The sequence below is a fragment of the Schistocerca gregaria genome, chromosome 4, assembly GCF_023897955.1.
Source record: "Schistocerca gregaria isolate iqSchGreg1 chromosome 4, iqSchGreg1.2, whole genome shotgun sequence".
In the NCBI taxonomy this organism is placed as follows: Eukaryota; Metazoa; Arthropoda; class Insecta; order Orthoptera; family Acrididae; genus Schistocerca; species Schistocerca gregaria.
In genome coordinates this window covers 363,803,601-363,826,076 of record NC_064923.1, presented here as the reverse complement: position 1 = coordinate 363,826,076, position 22,476 = coordinate 363,803,601, and the positions used below count along the sequence as shown (strand labels likewise).

Genomic DNA, 22,476 nt, shown 5'->3' with positions numbered 1-22,476 from the left:
TTTTGATTTAGACTATATCTGCAATAGAAAACCTGCCTCCCGTCATCTTCTTGGACATGGACCTCATTTCCGGGTCTTTGGTTCTGACGTCCAAGGCACATATGTCCTATATCACAAAAGAGAAGAATTTCGGGACAGCACTGATTGCCTTTGTAAGTAACCACCTTAATACACCGACCAACGCATAAAGGCCAAAAGAAACCGTTTCACAGAAGACAATCAAGGATAACATTTCCCATCCCACTGTCGAACAAACAACAGTCATGACGACTAGCCCAGCATATCTCAGAGAACAAGATCCAGTTCTACTTAGTAGCCAGGATGGTCAACATCACTGGCTCCCAAACAACGTAATCAAGCTTCAAGATACAGAAATCTCCGTTGTACAAACCCTGTAGGAAAGCCCAACCCGCTTTCGGGACCTATGACCTGTCTTCAGGTGCATTTGCAAAGCTATAAATAAATAATAACGCCTATCCAAATTCTTAGTATTAAAAAGGGCTAAACATAATTTACATTGCAATTCTTAAGAAAAATCCCCTTGTACAAACATCAAGTGTGAGTCCATAAAAGTGGAATAACAGCGATTAAACAGAGGTTAAATTAGGTTAAAATATTGCATTCCTGGTACATCGCATAAAATAGGAGTCCCTCTTAATTCCAGGCCTGCCGAACAGCCTTTTGTAGAGCAGAAAGTACGTAAAGTTGTAAGTTTGGAATGGGGATTATGGGATATTGGGTCCTATAATAGTTTATATTTCCATTTTATCTGCGGTGGTTCCGCTCTTTTAATGTGGAAACCTATCTCTTTTTTTGTACGCTCTGTTCTGCGAGATACTTTACCGTAGGCGTGGAATTGAGAGGGCCTCCTGTTTTATGCCATGTACCAGGCATGTACTATTTTAACCTCAGTTATTCGACTTTTGCGGACTTACATTTTATATGAAAACTCGAGGGTTTTTCTTAAGTGCTTCATTAATGCTAACAATTCAAATGGCTCGGAGCACTATGGGACGTAACACCTGTCATCAGTCTCCTAGAACTTAGAACTACTTAAACCGAACTAACCTAAGGACATCACACACATCCATGCCCGAGGCAGGATTCTAACCTGCGACCGTAGCGGTCGCGCGGTTCCCGTCAAGAGAAACATGATAACATCTGAATTCCGTGTGTGCCGGCAAAGTATTTGGAAGAGCATTTGAACGGAATGTATAGCGGCCTGGAAAGATATTATAACAAGAAAATAACAAAACACGAAGTTACTAGAATCATTCGGTGCTGGAGGAATTAGATTAGTAAACGAGACATAAAAACTACTGGAAGAGTTTTGTTATTTGTCAGTAAAGTAAATGAGAATGACAGAAGTGAAAGCAATATGTTGTGGGAGGCTGGTAATGGAAAGAAATTCTAAAAAAGAGAAATTAATTACCATCGAATACAAATTCACATATTAGGAAATAATTTCCGAAAGTAGTTGTGTGGAGTGCAGCCTCGACAGAAGAGATGCGTGGGTGATAAACAGTTCAGACAAGAATTGAATGGAAGTTGAAGTGTGCTGCCGTAGTGTGATGAAGAGTAGATGAGTAGACATGATAACTAATGAGGAGGCACTGAATGGAAATATAGAGGAAAGAAATTTATGGCACATCCTGAAGTATCTCAGAATCATCAGTGTGATAGTAGAGGCATCTCTGAGGACAAAAGTAGTTCAGGGATACCTAAGCTTGACGCAGTACGCAGATTTACATGGAGCAGATTCTGGAGATGAAGAGGCTTTCACAGAATAGATTAGACAAGTACATCAAACCACTCTTTGGACTGAAGAGCAAAGCAGTACCCAGACTTCTGCAGCACATATGTCGCTACGTGAATCAGATACATTATTTAAAAGCGTTAAAATGTTCTGAAATCGCAATAGGGTTTTTATTTCGCATGTAGCTTCATTGAGGAGCAGTTAAGCTCTCTCGACAATTGGGAACCATGGCGTAGGTGAGCTCTGGAAAGGAGTATGGTACCGTGATGAACACTGCAGCATCCTTTCAAGTGCAAGATCTACAACAATCGTAAAACCCTGTACTGACCATACTGGGCGCAATCTGTAAATGTAGGACTTGTCATTATACTCGGACTGTACTTCTCGTCTTATCACCTACGACCTCACAGATATATATTGTAGGCCACTCACCAGGGGGTCTCCGGATCAGAGTGGTAACAGGGGTACCACCACCACGGCGGCGATTCTTCTACGACCGGGCTTGCCGCCATCAGTAGCTGCTGGCGTTGGCGAGTTGCAGACCAGAATTGGGCAGGCATCGGCGGACCCTCCTCATCGGTCCAGTAACTGCGGCTCTCCTCGTCAGACGAGTAGGCCGCGTTCCGCTCGTCAGGGGAAGCGACTGGTGTGCGGCCCAGCCTGCGCGTCGCGGACGGCATGCGCGCCCGTTGCGGCGAGGGAGGTGGCTTTCCCCACTCTCTAGCTGCCTCCGTGCCCTCTGTGTAAAGTTTTTAGCTTGTCAGCTGACACTCACCACGGCAGAATGCTGCCATGCTTCCAGTATAAAATACTCTTACGGCCATTCGCCACAGCGGATCTTACTTTTTTTCCCCTGGCGATGCTGAACTGAAGACTGTACAGGGTGCTCAAAAATTCAATTTGTTAAGCAACTAAATATCAGTAACGAGTTGAACAAAAGTACCTTTTTCAGACATTGCTGAAACGAATTTAACTTGATATAAGAAGTGCTGTGAGGTCCTGATGATGTTCGCTTTCAGCCGTTAAAAAACATATGGCGTAGTGCTTGCTTGACGATCGCAGTAAATAATATGGAGCGAGCTGCTATTATGTCATGCACTTTGTTTGCTGTGCAAAAGAAACGCAATGGTCGAAGAAATCAGTGAATGTACTGCGAACGTTTCCCTACGGGAAAGTGGCGGCGCTATCGCACTTTCACAGCACTCCACAATAGACTACGTAGTACCAGCGCATAGCCTCAATAGAGGCAAATCACAGACGTTTGTGGAAGACGTGCTGTTGCGGTTTGAAAACAGGCCCGTAGGAAGTAAACAGGCTATGACTATTGAGTTCGGTGTTCTCCGTAGTTTAATATGGAACGCGTTGCGAGAGCAGATGCTTCATGCCTTTCGTTCTACCAGAGTACAGACCCTGCGATCAGATGATTATGCGCATCGGCTTAAATTTGTACGGCGGTTTCTGCAAATAGCTATCGAAGACCTTCAGTTTCCTGAAGTGTTCTGTGTACAGATTAAGCTCGATTTACTCGAGAAGGCACTTAATATTACCATAACTAGCATGTTTAGGTGTACAGCAGTTTTGTGAGATCCTCAAAGACAATTTGCAGTAAATATATGGGTCGGTATTGTAGATGTCTGCTTGCTTGAGACCTACACGTTCCTTTCTTGACTCTAGTGGCCAACGCGCTGACAGTTCCTCCAAGAGCACTTGTCAACGTTGTTAGAGAAGGGGGGGGGGGGGGGGAGATTCCAGTACGATGGGATCCCGGCGCACATGGTAGAATCAGTACGTGCGTCATTAAACCATTTCCGCACAGCTGACCTCTATGATCAAAGGAAGTAACGAATTACGAGAAGAAGTAGGGAAAACAATCATTTGTTCCTAAGAGGAGGTATGTCTTTGGAACCACTAGGACGCACAGTTTTCAACCAATCATCATTTCATGACATATATTTGAAAGCATTTTCGCACTTTTCATAGATACAATCCCTCACCACCAAACTTCCATGTATTCGTAATGCGTACAAGAAATTGTATTCCTAAATAACAAGCAAAAATCAGCCTACAATTTCACAAATTTACGCGAAAGTTAATACTGCTCCACTGGTTTCATTTCGAAACCACTCATAAAATCGATAGTACGATCTCAAATTTACCTACAATAACTTTAGATGCAAGTACTTTCACTGTCAATGATCTTATCAATATGGTCACTATAAAGAAAGCCACATGTCACGATCTCGTACAATTATGCATGATAATCTACGTGCCGACTATTGTTTTGTACGCTGTAGGTGACTGCTATAATGCATTACATTCGTACAAGTACCTGAGTATAACATCAGAAGTCTCTGTCTTTCAATAGCATCGGCAACATCATGTAAATGGCATTAAAAATATAGTAATAAAATGGTGGTTTCAGGCGGAAATCACTGGTACTCAAATGGTTAATCCATTGCTTCAGCAATCGGTGGATCCGCTCGAGAGGAAATGTACATTGCCTTGCAAGATCTCCGAACATCATCCCATTAGATTGCTTTCTCAGGGGCTAAATAAAAATGGAAGCGTATTTTACACCTGTTGACTCAGAGGGCGAATTAGTTGCAAGGATTCTTGCAGCGCTCATACAAATACACAGCACACAACGTGTTTTCCATCGAACACTTATTTTGAACATTTGTCGTAAAATTGATCACAGCAATGAAGAACTCAATGGCGTGGATATTATGTGAACACTGAATGTGCATTCCCGACACCTCCTTGCATAACGAAATATGCTAGGGGCTTTCAATGAGTAAGGCACACAATTTCTTTCTGAAATCAGGCTGATTTTCTTCAGGATATGTATATACCATATTATTCTCCACTCTTTCGGCTACAAAAGCATATTTTTGAACATAATCTCCGGTCAGAGAGACGGCATTACGCCACGTTACTGGTAGGGCCAGTACGGCCGCGCGGTGCCACTCTACTGGCCGACGAAGGAGCCAACGTCTTGCTGCGTCAATAGCCCCCCACCCCACCATCATCCACGTACTCTTTGCCGTAGAGCGCATCCTTCATTGGGCCAAAAGGTGGAAGTCGAAAGGCGAGAGATCCGGGCTGGAGGGTGGGTGAGGAAAAACAGTCCCATGAAGTTTTGTGAGCGCCTCCCGGGTGCGCAGGCTTCTGTGAGGCTTGCAGGCTTCTGTGAGGCTTTCCGTTGTCAACCAGGAGTCTTTCGTTCGCGTTCTTGGGGAGACGAACACGGTGACATCGTTTCTTAAATTCCTTGAAGATGTGTGAGCCAGGCCGGCAAGCGGACGGGTTTGCGCGACCTTGTTGCGATGATGGCAGATGCCACGCCCAACGACTCATCATGCATTTGCTCCCTGCCAGGTCTCCGCAGGCATTCTGCAAGCACCTGTCAATACCTGCGATGCCCTGATTTTCCGCCGAACGAAGGTCAATGACAGATGTCTGCTTAGAACACGTGCCTTCGTTAAAGACCTCATTTTGAAGGCTACATACAGCCCCGCCACCTATCGGAACGTAATGAAACTACAGAGGCTGAAGCAGGTTTATCCCACGATGTCTCACAATAAATTTCGCAATTTTTCAATGGAAATTGGCTACAAAAACGTGTTGCATTACTTATTGAGCGCTCTCGTATTTGTTATCATTGTTTGATACTTCCAGATACAAGTTCTTAACATGAATTTGTTGCTAAAGACATCCTCTACAGTCCTTCAAAGATTGGCTGTACAGTTTTGTTACATCATGTATACATGGTGAACCATAATTAATAGTAAAAAATTACACAGGTGAGATTATACAATAACAGAAGCAAAAACGTAGAATAAACATGGGTACGCAAATGAGCCTTTTGCGAGGTAGTTGCGGATGTGTTGTTACGAGCCGTCACTGTCTTCAGTATGAAATGGTGACCTGGTTAGTACTAATGTATTCGAAATGTAAACTTTTGGATTAAGCCACCGCCTAATTGGGCTCAAATTTCACCAATGAGCTGCCTTAACAAGAAATACCGTACAGTACTGCTTCAGCACGTTTATAGTACGCCCCTGTTACAGCTACACCCACATACATACTTCGCAAGCCACTGTACGATGCATGGCGGAGGGTACCATGTACAAGCAGTAGTTGTTTCCTTTCGTGCCCCACTCGCAAGCAAAGAGAGGGAGAAACGACTGTCTCTACGAGCCCTACTTTCTCTCATCTTATCTTCGTGGTCCTGACAATATGTGCGTTGGCAGCAGTAGAACCGTTCTGCAGTCTGCCTCTCAAGTGCTCGTTCTCTAAATTTCCTCAATAAAGCCTCGCAAACAGAACGCCGTCGTCAAATGAGGTGGTGTACGTATAACTCATCGCACAGTGAGTTAAGAATTCTTTCGAACACCCCTGTATGATTCCAGAATGAGATTTTCACTCTGCAGCGGAGTGTGCGCTGATATTAAACTTCCTGGCAGATTAAAACTGTGTGCCCGACCGAGACTCGAACTCGGGACCTTTGCCTTTCGCGGGCAAGTGCTCTACCGGGCGTGAGTCGTGCTTCGGTAGCTCAGATGGTAGAGCACTTGCCCGCGAAAGGCATAGGTCCCGAGATCGAGTCTCGGTCGGGCACACAGTTTTAATCTGCCAGGAAGTTTCATATCAGCGCACACTCCGCTGCATAGTGAAAATCTCATTCTGGAAACATCCCCCAGGCTGTGGCTAAGCCATGTCTCCGCAATATCCTTTCTTTCAGGAGTGCTAGTTCTGCAAGTTTCGCAGAAGAGCTTCTGTGAAGTTTGGAAGGTAGGAGACGAGGTACTGGCAGAAGTAAAGCTGTGAGTACCGCGCGTGAGTCGTGCTTCGGTAGCTCAGATGGTAGAGCACTTGCCCGCGAAAGGCAAAGGTCCCGAGTTCGAGTCTCGGTCGGGCACACAGTTTTTATCTGCCAGGAAGTTTCATATCAGCGCACACTCCGCTGCATAGTGAAAATCTCATTCTGGAAACATCCCCCAGGCTGTGGCTAAGCCATGTCTCCGCAATATCCTTTCTTTCAGGAGTGCTAGTTCTGCAAGTTTCGCAGAAGAGCTTCTGTGAAGTTTGGAAGGTAGGAGACGAGGTACTGGCAGAAGTAAAGCTGTGAGTACCGCGCGTGAGTCGTGCTTCGGTAGCTCAGATGGTAGAGCACTTGCCCGCGAAAGGCAAAGGTCCCGAGTTCGAGTCTCGGTCGGGCACACAGTTTTTATCTGCCAGGAAGTTTCATATCAACGCACACTCCGCTGCAGAGTGAAAATCTCATTCTGGAATCATCCCCCAGGCTGTGGCTAAGCCATGTCTCCGCAATATCCTTTCTTTCATGAGTGCTAGTTCTGCAAGTTTCGCAGAAGAGCTTCTGTAAAGTTTGGAAGGTAGGAGACGAGGTACTGGCAGAAGTAAAGCTGTGAGTACCGGGCGTGAGTCGTGCTTCGGTAGCTCAGATGGTAGAGCACTTGCCCGCGAAAGGCAAAGGTCCCGAGTTCGAGTCTCGGTCGGGCACACAGTTTTTATCTGCCAGGAAGTTTCATATCAGCGCAACTCTGCTGCAGAGTGAAAATCTCATTCTGGAAACATCCCCCAGGCTGTGGCTAAGCCATGTCTCCGCAATATCTTTTCTTTCAGGAGTGCTAGGTCTGCAAGTTTTGCAGAAGAGCTTCTGTAAAGTTTGGAAGGTAGGAGACGAGGTACTGGCAGAAGTAAAGCTGTGAGTACCGGGCGTGAGTCGTGCTTCGGTAGCTCAGATGGTAGAGCACTTACCCGCGAAAGGCAAAGGTCCCGAGTTCAAGTCTCGGGCGGGCACACAGTTTTTATCTGCCAGGAAGTTTCATATCAGCGCACACTCCGCTGTATAGTGAAAATCTCATTCTGGAAACATCCCCCAGGCTGTGGCTAAGCCATGTCTCCGCAATATCCTTTCTTTCAGGAGTGTGCTAGTTCTGCAAGTTTCGCAGAAGTGCTTCTGTAAAGTTTGGAACGTAGGAGACGAGGTACTAGCAGAAGTAAAGCTGTGAGTAGCGGGCGTGAGTCGTGCTTCGGTAGCTCAGATGGTAGAGCACTTGCCTGCGAAAGGCAAAGGTCCCGAGTTCGAGTCTCGGTCGGGCACACAGTTTTAATCCGCCAGGAAGTTTCACCCCTGTATGATCTTGTAAATCTTGATAAGACTGAACAGTTCGATGCTGCTGTCCTTGAACATATCAACGGGACGGCTTTACGCTAAACTTCCGAGATGATGCCACATAGAAAAATCTAGAGGGTCTTGGTCAGGTGTGCTAGGAGGCCAAAGTTCCAGCCGTGTTCGAGCTATCTATTTTAGACCATATTAGCGTATTAGATGTACTACAGTTGAAGCAAAATGTACCGCTGCCGCAACATATATCTACCACATTCCCAAAACATAGGCAAGGGATGAAATATGACTCTGGCTACATCGTGGTCCTAATCGAGAAACTTACATTTCAAATACGTTTGTACTAACTAGGACAGGACTTAATACGGAACTCAGTGGAGTCTCGTAAGCACAGGTTCGCAATTATTTCGCAAACGGATCCTCCGCGGACGCCTGCTTAAAGGAATGCTCTTGCTTGTATCATCGTACATTTTCTTCTGTGTCAGTTTTCGATAAGAACTGCGATATAACGTGTACGTTCTGCAACAAGTTACTATTTACATTCATACAAAATTATAATGTGTTACTGTTTGTATTCATTAACATGCATGAGATACGAATACGGCAGAAAACTCATAGTTACTATTTGTATCAACCCAAATGTTGTTAACTGACTTCCATAGACAGTATTTCAAATGGATCAAATGGCTCTGAGCACGATGGGACTTAACATCTATGGTCATTAGTCCCCTAGAACTTAGAACTACTTAAACCTAACTAACCTAAGGACATCACACAACACCCAGCCATCACGAGGCAGTGAAAATCCCTGACCCCGCCGCAAATCGAACCCGGGCGTGGGAAGCGAGAACGCTACCGCACGACCACGAGATGCGGGCGACAGTATTTCAGTACAGTAATTCTGCCGCTGCAAAATAGTTTAATATTGTTTCTAGTATCAATTTTATGCTCTCATTCAGGACACAGTAGCCCCTTTGTCGAGCAGACCCATGTTGCTGTTGTCTGTTTTGAAGGAATGTGGAATAGCGACATCTCGCTGTGTCCCACAGACACTCCCGTCCACACCCTACATATTTCCGTATAGAATATTTACCCATGATAATGAGGAATCAAGTTGCAAATTATTCGCTGAAGAGCAGAACTTTCGACCAAATAACGAAAATCCGAAGGAAACGTGAGGGAAACAAACTTGAAATCCCAAAGTCAGTTTTTAAAATTGGGCAGCAACAGTGGATACGATGTACACTAGTCACAGAGCACAATGAAACATATCAAGCGCAGCCGAGGCCTTACGTACTTCGATACAGGATGTAACTCATAATTGTACTTCCTACGCAGTAGCGGTGGATGGGGTTTGAGCAATATGAATATATGGCACAACATAGTTCAGGCTACGTACTGTGGGATTTTTCTACGGACGAAGCTGCAGCGGCGTTAACTGGCAGGAGATTTTACTGCATAATTAGTCGGCAATATGTAAGGCATATATTTAAATAATTGGCAGATGCAATTTCCAATGAAGCATCAGAGGAGTATCCTTTCCCTAGGATACATACAGCTTTAATCCCTTCAGTAGGGGGAGGACTGTGCCAAGTGATTGTGCGAAAAAGGAGCGAGTTTATCGCAGTATTTTCAATATCTTTTTTATCGCTACTCTCTTCTACTGGAGTTGTGAAGTAACTACAGAATATTTTGGCGGAACGAATTGTTTTTCTTATTGCGTTACACTACTGTTCTCGTCTCCTCAAGATGAACCGAATTCTATTAAAATGCAGATTCAGAAAACTACAATGTTTTCCTTTTCTCGTCATGAAAAAAGTTAGTAATACTATGCAGATTTCAAAATAGTCGACCCCTGCATGAACAGTCAACTGCAGGAAACCTTTTTTGCATATCTTCCGCTAACTTTGTAACATAGACGTCTGATGACGGTATCCTAGTGTTATTTCTGTTAACAATAGTCTTAAGTAATTTTGCACGGTCGTATCTGAGGTAGATTACTCTTCAGGTCAGCAGAGCTCGAGCAGAAATTTGAAGCAGAAAACGATGATAGTATTCGTTGACAATGATTTACAGGAGCAGCTGAAAACGTATTTCTGGCATGCTGTATTGTAGGGAATAAAAAAAAGTCTGGATCGCTTATCTTTTATTAATGATGACCAGTTCCGATCTGACAAGCTGCGTGGTGCTGTTTGTCAGTACCGGTGAGACTCTTACCACCGTAAAATAAAGTGTGATCTAGACTGAGTTTCTCTCATTTTAACAACTGATATCACTGTTCCTTTGATATAGTGCCCTTTGAGCTGTCCTTCTGATATACGAATCACAAACCAAAGTATAGCATGTATAATATACGAATCTGATAATAATGGGAAGTGATATGGTCAAAGACAGGAAACCAAAAAAGATGGTCTGACCTAGATTTGAACCCGGAATATCAATACGTAGTCGCAATCTCTAGCGTCGCTCTGACTGCTAGAATGTGTCCCAGATGTCCATGCTGAAGGGTTGTGTGGAGGTTTGACTGACTGCTTCGTTTAATTTTGTCCTTACATCGATGCCTTAAATTAGGGCAGTAGTAGTGAAATGTGCAACAGCCCCATTCTGAGCTCTCTTTCGCTCCTCCAGCTTCATTAGCTCACTAATTCGTGTGTTAATCGTCAGCAATTATGGCGGCGACCTGGAGAGAGGTCCCATTCTTAGAATGTTTCGGAGACGCACAACGGTGTTACTCCTGGCGTTAGGGTGTGGATTGTGGAGACCCATCACATATGACTACAGATCAAGGGCAGTAGATACCTGAGGAAACTCTGACGGGATAACAGTACGTCACAAATATCTTGTTGCCTCATGTGTTCCTGTCATGCGATAGTATGATGCCATTTTTCGACGGGGCGGTACTCGACTACACATGGCATGCGTCTATGTCAAATGTGTAAGTGATGCTGAGGTGCTCCCGTGGCCAATACGATATCCAGATCGGTCCCCGATAGAATATGTGTGGGACCAGCAGGGAAAATTCTGGCCCACTGGCAGTATCCTGGCCATCAAGGACCAGCTGCAACTGTTTGTGGGCCAACTTGCGTCAGGAGGAGATGCAACGATTTTACGACACCCTTCCAAACCGAGTACGCATGCATGTAAGACACACGGCGTTTAACGTCATACTGATAAGTCTGCTCGTGCGGCCAGCTCCTTTACGAAATTGATTCGAATTTGTAATCACATAACGTCACATATATTCTCGATCTGTGAAGTTCCGTTTCATTTCCTCTTTTCCTTGTAGGTGCTTCACTTTTTTTGACAGGCATTGTAAGGAGGGCCAAGAGGAAATACGTTTTATCTCAGCCGCGTAGACCCAGCTTCTTGTCGCATATAATGATGGAGCCGGGCGTTTTAGACGCCCTTGTGAATTTCTACCCTGCATTAAGCGCTTGCGGCTGCCTCGCTTGTCAATTTGAGCATGTTTACCGGATGCTTTCGGTAAAAGTTTGAACACGAAGATTAACAAACGTTATATCACTGTACTCGTCTTTTCAAGAGCTTTCAAATGCCGCAGAGCTTGTTTCGATATCTAAGAATGGTCCACGAAATTAAAGGGTTGCAAGGCTTAGGTGATTAAACAAGTATCCACTGGTCTGACAAGAAGAAGCGATAAAATGACCGGAGTTAAGATATCATGGAATACGTCATATGGTTCAAAGATTGCCATGCCAAACCGAAGTCGGCAACGCGCTTGAATACAACAGACATTAGCTATGTCTCGCTGCAATCCGCAGTGCCGAATGACAGATACTGCTGAAGACGTGCCCTCTCCCTCAGCACACCAGTGCTATTTAAGACCCAGATGGAACTGTACTTTCGTAAATGTTGAACTTGTAAGTCAAGAGAAGAGTTTGTAACTGTGTGCATCAAATGATGTTTCACTGTTCAAAGACTATTGTAAACATTAGAGACGCTCCTGTAGCAATGAACTGTATAACGTTAAGTGCATATTTTTATCACGCTTGTAATGAAGTGAACAAATAGTTCGTATCTTGTAGTTCTGATCAGCTATCTCCCAGAGGAATCAAAGAACCCACTGTCACAACCGGTGGATTGTACACTACTGGCCACTGAAATTGCTACAGCACGATGATGACGTGCTACAGACGCGAAATCTAACCGACAGGAAGAAGATGCGGTGATATGCAAATGATTAGCTTTTCAAAGCATTCACACAAGGTTGGCGCCGGAGGCGACACCTACAACGTGCTGACATGAGGAAAGTTTCCAACCGATTTCTCATACACAAACACCAGTTGACGGGCGTTGCCTGGTGAAACGTTGTTGTAATGCCTCATTTAAGGAGGAGAAATGAGTACCATCACGTTTCTGACTTTGATAAAGGTCGGATTGTAGCCTATCGCGATTGCGGTTTATCGTATCGCGACATTGCTGCTCGCGTTGGTCGAGATCAAATAACTGTTAGCAGAATATGGAATCTGTGGGTTCAGGAGGTTAATACGGAACGCCCTGCTGGATCCCAACGGCCTCGTATCACTAGCAGTCTATATGACAGGCATCTTATATGCATGACTGTAACGGATCGTACAGCCACGTCTCGATCCCTGAGTCAACAGATGGGGACGTTTGCAAGACAACAACCATCTGTACGAACAGTTCGACGACGTTTGCAGCAGCATGGCCTATCAGCACGCAGACCATGGCTGCGGTTACCCTTGACGCTGCATCACAGACAGGAGCGCCTGCGATGGTGTACTCACGACGAACCTGGGTGCACGAATGGCAAAACGTCATTTTTTCGGATGAATCCAGGTTCTGCTTACAGCATCATGATTTGGCGACATCGTGGTGAACGCACGTTGGAAGCGTGTATTCGTCATCGCCATACTGGCGTATCACCCGGCGTGATTGTATATGGTGCCATTGGTTACACGTTTCGGTCACCTCTTGTTCGCATTGACGGCACTTTCAACACTGGACGTTACATTTCAGATGTGTTACGACCCGTGGCTCTACCCTTCATTCGATCCCTGCGAAACCCTGAATTTCAGCAGGATAATGCACGACCGGATGTTGCAGGTCCTGTACAGGCCTTTCTGGATACAGAAAATGTTCGACTGCTGCCCTGGCCAGCACATTCTCCAGATTTCTCACCAAGTGAAAATGTCTGGTCAATGGTGGCCGAGCACTACTCTTGATGAACTGTGGTATCGTGTTGAAGCTGCATGGGCAGCTGTACCTGTACACGCCATCCAAGTTCTGTTTGACTCAATGACCTGTTGCAACAAGGCCGTTATTACGGCCAGAGGTGGTTGTTCTGGGTACTGATTTCTCAGGATCTATGCACCCAAATTGCGTGAAAATGGCACATGTCAGTTCTAGTATAATATATTTGTCCATTGAATACCCGTTTATCATCTGAATTCTTCTTGATGTAGAAATTTTAATGGCCAGTAGTGTAGTTTCATTAGGTCAAAACAGAGTGACTTCCATGGTATTCGTGGGTGCCATAGAGACAAAACTTTCATGGGAAGACAGAGATTGCAAGATATCAGAAAATAATGGTGTAAGGGCTATTATGTGATGAAGAGGACGGCACTGGAGGTGAGATCGTAGTGGGCCATGTCAAACAAGTCAAAATACTGTCGGATACTGTAACGGCATCGACACGTGTGAATACCCTTGATGTCATCGTCGACGCCGCTGGACTCTGAAGACCCGGATGTGCCAGACTGGTCCCAGGCGGTGTTGTCGGCGAGCCCGATGTCCGACGGGAAGGTGTTGCGGGGGCCGCAGCTGAGGCGGCGGACGGCGCTGGGTAGCCTGCTGAGGTCTCCGGGCGCCGGCGGCTGGTAGTCGGCCTGCCGGTACGAGGTGTCCACCCAGTCGTCCCGCTGCATGGCCGGGCCGCACGCCGAGCCTGCGCACCCGACACTGCACGTCAGAGACCATACTTCCCTCCCCGTGGCTATCAGCTATCGTACCTGTCTCCGTTACGGCCACTGACATTGCGATCCATTGGACCAGTTCCACCACCCAAACCCACCTCCCCACCCCTCCCAAGTGTTTTTTGCTATCTGTCAGAGTGGAGAGTCAAGGAATTTCGATGTGTTTCTTTGATCACTGAGAATACCTTCTAACAGTAGTTACTGCTTTAACACAAGTTGTATTTGACGCTGCAGAAGCCGGCCGAGTGGCCGTGCCGTTCTAGGCGCTACAGTCTGGAACCACGAGACCGCTACGGTCGCAGGTTCGAATTCTGCCTCGGGCATGGATGTGTGTGTTGTCCTTAGGTTAGTTAGGTTTAAGTAGTTCTAAGTTCTAGGGGACTGATGACCTCAGAAGTTGAGTCCCATAGTGCTCAGAGCCATTTGGCCCATTTGAACGCTGCAAAAAGAATTTTCTCCCTCTTTAAAAGGGGTAATTTTGAGGTGTACGATTCCTCTACACAGTCCCAATGCCTCCTAAACGTTTTTCTCTATAAAAAAGGACAAATTAAAACTTGTAAACAAGTTGTCAAATGGTTCAAATGACTCTGAGCACTATGGGACTTAACTTCTAAGGTCATCAGTCCCCTAGAACTTAGAACTACTTAATCCTAACTAACCTAAGGACATCACACACATCCATGCCCGAGGCAGGATTCGAACCTGCGACCGTTGCGGTGGCGCGGTTCCAGACTGTAGCGCCTAGAACCGCTCGGCCACCCAGGCCGGCAAACAAGTTGTCAAAATAGAAGTAATATTTATTAATCTCTTCTCATTAGCGCTTAGTCTTCCCCTGGTGGCTGAATGGTCAGCGTGACGGATTGTCAGTCCTCTAGGCCCGGTTTCGATTCCCGTCTGGGCCGGGGAATTTTCTCCGCCCAGGTACTGGGTGTTGTGCTATCCTCATCATCATCCTATCATCCTCATCGACTGCAGGCCGCCGAAGTGGCGTCAAATTGAAAGACCGGCACCCGGCGAACGGTCTGCCAGACGGGGGGGCCCTGACCATACGATTAAAAATAAATTAGCGCTTAGCGTTTCATTTATGTAACCCTAAAAGTATTGTACGTGTTCCTGCGATGCAGATAAATGACATGTGGTTCTTTGTTTATTGTAGACAGATGTAGGGCAAAATTCTGAAAAAATAGTATTTTTATTGTTTAATTTATTAGACTAATGCTTTAATCTTGATCTCTCCAAGTTTCATTATCGAAATCCACCTAGATATATCTTATAAAAATTTTATTTGGTTGTCTGCGCTTGCCACGCCCTATTTTTCCTTGTTGTGATCCACGCATTCTCTACGTTGGCCCTGTTGTGTGTTCATTTTTCCGTTGAAATTTCGAAATAAAGTATCTATAAGGCTGTGACAAAGACAATATTTGGCTGTTCCTTCATGTACAAATGTTGCTTAACTTCAAGTAGTTTACTTGCTACAAACTGAGTTCATATTTAGTTTCGCTCTTATTTGCATGTTTTTTTTTCGTAAAATGGGTCGCAGCAGTGTTCTGTATTCAAAAAAGTGACAGCTTTGAATTTCACATGTAAAGGACACACACAGTTTAAATAAGAGTGGTATAAACGTTTTTCCTGAGTGTGAAGAACAACTTCCGATGAAATCACCGAGTTCATCGAAGCATAAAATCAGTCAATGAATTGATAATACTGTGCACAGTCTCAAAGTCGAAGTCTGAAGTGAATTTAGGTTAAATGACTTAGAAATACTTGTCCTCATGATTAATGTTTCATGTGCATGTGGTAATTGTGGATTGAAGGGCCTTAGAGTCCAATAATGACAATAGCAGAATTGGCATTGTAAGTAATTTACATCTTTTTTTTGAAGTTTGTAAGTATGGTGCTTTTGCTCTCCATGAGAAAATGTATGAGGCAAATATAAGATTGTGTTATGCCGTGAGATGCTTAGGTATAGGTAGAGAAGGCACCAGTTCGTTTTGTAGCTTGATGAACATGCGTCCACCAGTGACTAGATTCACTGTTTACAACAGGAAACTCCTCAGTGTTCTTGAGGTTGAATGCAAGGAAAACATGAAAGTAGCTGTTGAAAAAGCTATAGGTGTCAACAGCAATAAGGAAGACGTTCACTGAGTTGTGAATACAATCTATGTGACTAATGTGACGGAACTGACGAAGAGAGGCCATACATCACTTCGTGGTGTATCATCTGACATCCGTGTGGACACAGGGAAAATCTTATACTTCCAAGTAATGAGCAAATATTGTTCTCATTGTGACGCCATAAGAACAATGACAGCTGTGAAAAAGAAAGGTGGCAACACAAACACAAGTTAGTATGCAGTAAGAATTACAAGGGGCCGAGTGGTGGGAAAGCAGCTGGAGCGAATCTACACTCCTGGAAATTGAAATAAGAACACCGTTAATTCATTGTCCCAGGAAGGGGAAAGTTTATTGACACATTCCTGGGGTCAGATACATCACATGGTCACACTGACAGAACTACAGGCACATAGACACAGGCAACAGAGCATGCACAATGTCGGCACTAGTACAGTGTATATCCACCTTTCGCAGCAACGCAGGCTGCTAATCTCCCATGGAGACGATCGTAGAGATGCTGGATGTAGTCCTGTGGAACGGCTTGCCATGCCATTTCCACCTGGCGCCTCAGTTGGACCAGCGTTCGTGCTGGACGTGCACACCGCGTGAGACGACGCTTCATCCAGTCCCAAACATGCTCAATGGGGGACAGATCCGGAGATCTTGCTGGCCAGGGTAGTTGACTTACACCTTCTAGAGCACGTTGGGTGGCACAGGATACATGCGGACGTGCATTGTCCTGTTGGAACAGCAAGTTCCCTTGCCGGTCTAGGAATGGTAGAACTATGGGTTCGATGACGGTTTGGATGTACCGTGCACTATTCAGTGTCCCCTCGACGATCACCAGAGGTATACGGCCAGTGTAGGAGATCGCTCCCCACACCATGATGCCGGGTGTTGGCCCTGTGTGCCTCGGTCGTATGCAGTCCTGATTGTGGTGCTCACCTGCACGGCGCCAAACACGCATACGACCATCATTGGCACCAAGGCAGAAGCGACTCTCATCGCTGAAGACGACACGTCTCCATTCGTCCCTCCATTCACGCCTGTCGCGACACCACTGGAGGCGGGCTGCACGATGTTGGGGCGTGAGAGGAAGACGGCCTAACGGTGTGCGGGACCGTAGCCCAGCTTCATGGAGACGGTTGCGAATGGTCCTCGCCGATACCCCAGGAGCAACAGTGTCCCTAATTTGCTGGGAAGTGGCGGTGCGGTCCCCTACGGCACTGCGTAGGATCCTACGGTCTTGGCGTGCATCCGTGCGTCGCTGCGGTCCGGTCCAAGGTCGACGGGCACGTGCACCTTCCGCCGACCACTGGCGACAACATCGATGTACTGTGGAGACCTCACGCCCCACGTGTTGAGCAATTCGGCGGTACGTCCACCCCACTATACGCCCTCGCTCAAAGTCCGTCAACTGCACATACGGTTCACGTCCACGCTGTCGCGGCATGCTACCAGTGTTAAAGACTGCGATGGAGCTCCGTATGCCACGGCAAACTGGCTGACACTGACGGCGGCGGTGCACAAATGCTGCGCAGCTAGCGCCATTCGACGGCCAACACCGCGGTTCCTGGTGTGTCCGCTGTGCCGTGCGTGTGATCATTGCTTGTACAGCCCTCTCGCAGTGTCCGGAGCAAGTATGGTGGGTCTGACACACCGGTGTCAATGTGTTCTTTTTTCCATTTCCAGGAGTGTAATATTTCAAAGATCAGTTGAATAATATAGTGTTAGGTATGTGGAGTATCTAAGTGATGAAGATTCCAGTGCTTTTAAGACTGTTTTATAGAGCAAAGCTTATGGTTCACAAATTACAGTTGAAAAACTGGGAAGTGTGGTGGTTGTTCAGAAGCGAATGGTAGGAAGACTTTTTAGACTGAAAAAAGAAATGAAGGGCAAAAGTTAAAAGATGGAAAGCCACTGGGAGGTGCTAATACACTGACAGACAAAGGAATTCTTATATTACAAATATTATCGAAAAGCCATCGTGCCCAATAGTGTACACTCCTGGAAATGGAAAAAAGAACACATTGACACTGGTGTGTCAGACCCACCATACTTGCTCCGGACACTGCGAGAGGGCTGTACAAGCAATGATCACACGCACGGCACAGCGGACACACCAGGAACCGCGGTGTTGGCCGTTGAATGGCGCTAGCTGCACAGCAGTTGTGCATCGCCGCCGTCAGTGTCAGCCAGTTTGCCGTGGCATACGGAGCTCCATCGCAGTCTTTAACACTGGTAGCATGCCGCAACAGCGTGAACGTGAACCGTATGTGCAGTTGACGGACTTTGAGCGAGGGCATATAGTGGGCATGCGGGAGGCCGGGTGGACGTACCGCCGAATTGCTCAACACTTGGGGCGTGAGGTCTCCACAGTACATCGATGTTGTCGCCAGTGGTCGGCGGAAGGTGCACGTGCCTGTCGACCTGGGACCGGACCGCAGCAACGCACGGATGCACGCCAAGACTGTAGGATCCTACGCAGTGACGTAGGGGACCGCACCGCCACTTCCCAGCAAATTAGGGACACTGTTGCTCCTGGGGTATCGGCGAGGACCATTCGCAACCGTCTCCATGAAGCTCGGCTACGGTCCCGCACACCGTTAGGCCGTCTTCCGCTCACGCCCCAACATCGTGCATCCCGCCTCCAGTGGTGTCACGACAGGCGTGAATGGGGGACGAATGGAGACGTGTCGTCTTCAGCGATGAGAGTTGCTTCTGCCTTGGTGCCAATGATGGTCGTATGCGTGTTTGGCGCCGTGCAGGTGAGCGCCAAAATCAGGACTGCATACAACCGAGGCACACAGGGCCAACACCTAGCATCATGGTGTGGGGATCAATCTCCTACACTGGCCGTACACCTCAAGTGATCGTCGAGGGGACACTGAATAGTGCACGGTACATCCAAACCGTCATCGAACCCATCGATCTACCATTCCTAGACCGGCAAGGGAACTTGCTGTTCCAACAGGACAATGCACATCCACATGTATCCCGTGCCACCCAACGTGCTCTAGAAGGTGTAAGTCAACTACCCTGGCCAGCAAGATCTTCGGATCTGTCCCCCAATGAGCATGTTTGGGACTGGATGAAGCGTCGTCTCACGCGGTCTGCACGTCCGGCACGAACGCTGGTCCAACTGAGGCGCCAGGTGGAAATGGCATGGCAAGCCGTTCCACAGGACAACATCCAGCATCTCTACGATCGTCTGCATGGGAGAATAGCAGCCTGCATTGCTGCGAAAGGTGGATATACACTGTACTAGTGCCGACATTGTACATGCTCTGTTGCCTGTGTCTATGTGCCTGTGGTTCTGTCAGTGTGATCATATGATGTATCTGACAACAAGAATGTGTCAATAAAGTTTCCCCTTCCTGGGACAATGAATTCACGGTGTTCTTATTTCAATTTCCAGGAGTGTATATTATGCCGGTTTGCGTTACCTCTGTTTGTGAATGACGCTTCGTCACTAAATACAAGTCCTGAAAAAAATCTGTTATCGTCTTGTAATTTATTTTGTGCCCAGTGGCAAAAACGTACACTACGTTCACAATCATCGCCATGCTACTCCTGCTGCACAGATATATGGTAAGGGTGAAATGTATGATGATTTAGAATTCTGAAACCGACGTTTTTGAAATTCCTGATTCCCGCTCAATTGGTCTGCTCCTGATGTACGGGTTAGCCTCAGCTGAAGTTAAAACACTAATTTGGGCATCTCCATTTGTTGCAGTTCTTGGTTGCGTCTTCTTCTATGGCTGAACACTTCCGGTTTCTTAAAATACATTAACTATCCGACGAAAGGGCTCGGACACTTGGCTGCTGTCTGTTAGGATAACGAGCAACATACATAGCACAAGGTTCTTGGGCATTTTCATCACAATACCTATGAATAAACACCATACCTACCTTTTCTGCAACGGTTAAACATTCAATTTTAACAAGGTTATGTCTTCCACGTGATTATTATTACTGGACAAGCGTATAATCATACCTAATTTAAGTAATGAATTGCACACAGTGCTATCTGATGCGTTGCTACATTTGTGAGAATATTACAGCGCCACTGTGTTGTAATAAATAAAAAAGATATAATAATACATATGTGAATGGAAAGAAAAATTAATCTAAAAGTATATTACAAATGAATTATTAGAAATGTTGTGCTTCTACGATTTTTTGGCTAGTCGGACGTTCTCTCTTACATTTCAATTGTAGATGCAGGCAGCGGACTTAAAGCACACCAGTGCATGTCAAAAATAAGAAAATCCTCCTTACTTGGTTCCACTTCACTTCAATAAAAACTATTTTTAACACTGATATCAAATCTCTTATTTCTTAACAATCATGATACAAAACATAGTAGCCCGTCATACTTCGAGCCGCGCTTCTTAACTGAAACTTCTACATACCAGAGAGTGAGAAACAAAATTATGTACACAGAAAAATGAACGATTTTTTTTTATTTGTCTGCTCCTATACCCCGCATTCATAATTAACGTCTTTGTCGACGCTTATGGGCGATCGGTGTTTTTTTTTAATAAATTTTAACTTTACGCTATTTGGGGTCTTTCACCATGTACCGTTGCCCCCACGATGTCCGTTGACATGTTATGGGGGACATACAGTGTTTTATGCTTGTACATGTTTACATTTGCTGATAGGTGTCGGTGCTCTTTATTTGTCGGCTTCTCTTTTATTTAATGGTATGAACTTGTCAGCTTATCCTAAGTATGTTAGAGTTCTACAAGAAAATAAAAGATTGTATACATAATATGATAGCACATCACATATTTGAATTTATCGCTTGCGCACTAACAGGTTTGGCGGCTAAGAACTAGTCGCTAACGGTCAACGTGTTAGCTGCTAACGTCGCACGTGCGTGCACTCGTTTACTTAGTGTTGATTTCACATTGAGTGTCACACTTTCACCGAGTATCATATATTGAAGAATTGCCGCGGCGTTTGTCCTTATTCTGGGTGCAGTGGTTATGTGCTTATTGTTCAAAATCCGACGCTCTGGCAGATCTCCATTTTTAGGGCCCGGTCGTCATTATTACCCGTCGTACTCGCATTTTCAGTGGAGAGAATCCTGCCAACAGCATCCGTCGACGAGGGAAGTACTGGCTCGAACAACTGTAGTTCACTTATTAATGTATCAAGCTTTGTGAGCCGTGATACTCAGAAATTATTTCGTTGCACATGTATATTATTGTCACCACACTTGTTGAAAGACACATACAGCCGTCCAAAACATTGTATAAATTGCTGGTCTTTGCCCATTCCTTCACATAGAGTTTGGTTTCCAACGCAAAATTCATACAAGTTTGAGTTACAGCAAAATACATAATATGATAGCTTATACCTATGGCTAACATTCCATCCATTGCTTATACTACGAACATAAATTTCTTAACTTTTAAAAGGTCATAAAATTTTCATTAAGTGGCTTCTGTTACTACACTTTTTTTGTTAGTTTTAACTTCTCTTCGTTCACATCAAATTAATTATATACACAAATTAATTATATACACACTATTACGCTACAATACACGCGTATGTTATATTTATGCTTCATTTTGTAACAACGCTTTTCTCACTTATGGGAGCTCATTTCTGCCTTAGGTAAACTTGGTTCTATTACCACAGTTTGTTTGTTAGTTTTAACTTCTCTTCGTTCACATCACATGCTTAAATTAATTATACACACATTATTACGATACAGTACACGCGTATGTTATATTTATGCTTCATTTTATAGATAGGCTTTTATCACTTATGGGAGCTTATTTCTTCCTCAGGTAGAGAAGGGAGAAAAACATTCGAAATAGGATTAAAACATTACACATTGCTGGCCTAACTACGCTTGGCGCCGCCACCTTTGTCTGGGAGAGAAGAAAGGAAGTACTCATCTACTGGTTCAAGGATTTATGTTACTCGTACAATCATTGACTAGTTGCCAAGGAACTTTTATATCATGGAAATAACCTGTGCTGACTAATCATTCACGTAGTTATGTTGTTTCTTCATGCGTTGGTGCTGTTTTCTTCAATTCACGATGTAGCTTAGTGTGAAATATGAAGCTTTAACCATCGTAGACTTATCTTTCTGGAATACCTGGAAATGTAATTATTTATGCTTTCATTTGACACTATAAAAATTAATTAGTTTTTGTAAAATCACGTTTTGTACTTTGCAGCGTGTAGGTACTGATAAATGTCACGGAGATACCCTGCGACAATACTTATTTTTATTTTTCATTTGCCTTGTGACCTTTGTAAATATACTCTTATAATTAAATTGTTTAATTGCGGTGCGGCCCGTTTCTTCACGTGGTACCTGCTACTCTCGACGTAATTCTCTTATGCTACGTAACGATGCACTTGTCGCTGACAGAAAAACACTTAAAACTAATTGCATTACTTAGCTCGGTGGCCACTGACACATTTGGTCATTAAATCCGTCTGCAGATATTTCCATGCTTTGTTTAAATTCAT

At 45.1% G+C, this 22,476-nt stretch overlaps 1 protein-coding gene across 1 annotated transcript in view; it reads right to left on the bottom strand.

Annotated features, from left to right (window-relative positions):
- The window catches only part of LOC126267079 (uncharacterized), a 108,798-nt gene that overhangs the window by 50,156 nt on the left and 36,166 nt on the right, over positions 1-22,476 (bottom strand). The window contains exons 2-3 of the mRNA XM_049971942.1: positions 13,594-13,833; positions 2,189-2,495 (exon numbers count right to left, since the gene is read on the bottom strand). Of these exons, the coding sequence (XP_049827899.1) occupies positions 2,189-2,495; positions 13,594-13,813 (527 nt within the window). The 5' untranslated portion in view covers positions 13,814-13,833. The remainder of the gene's footprint in view (positions 1-2,188; positions 2,496-13,593; positions 13,834-22,476) is intronic.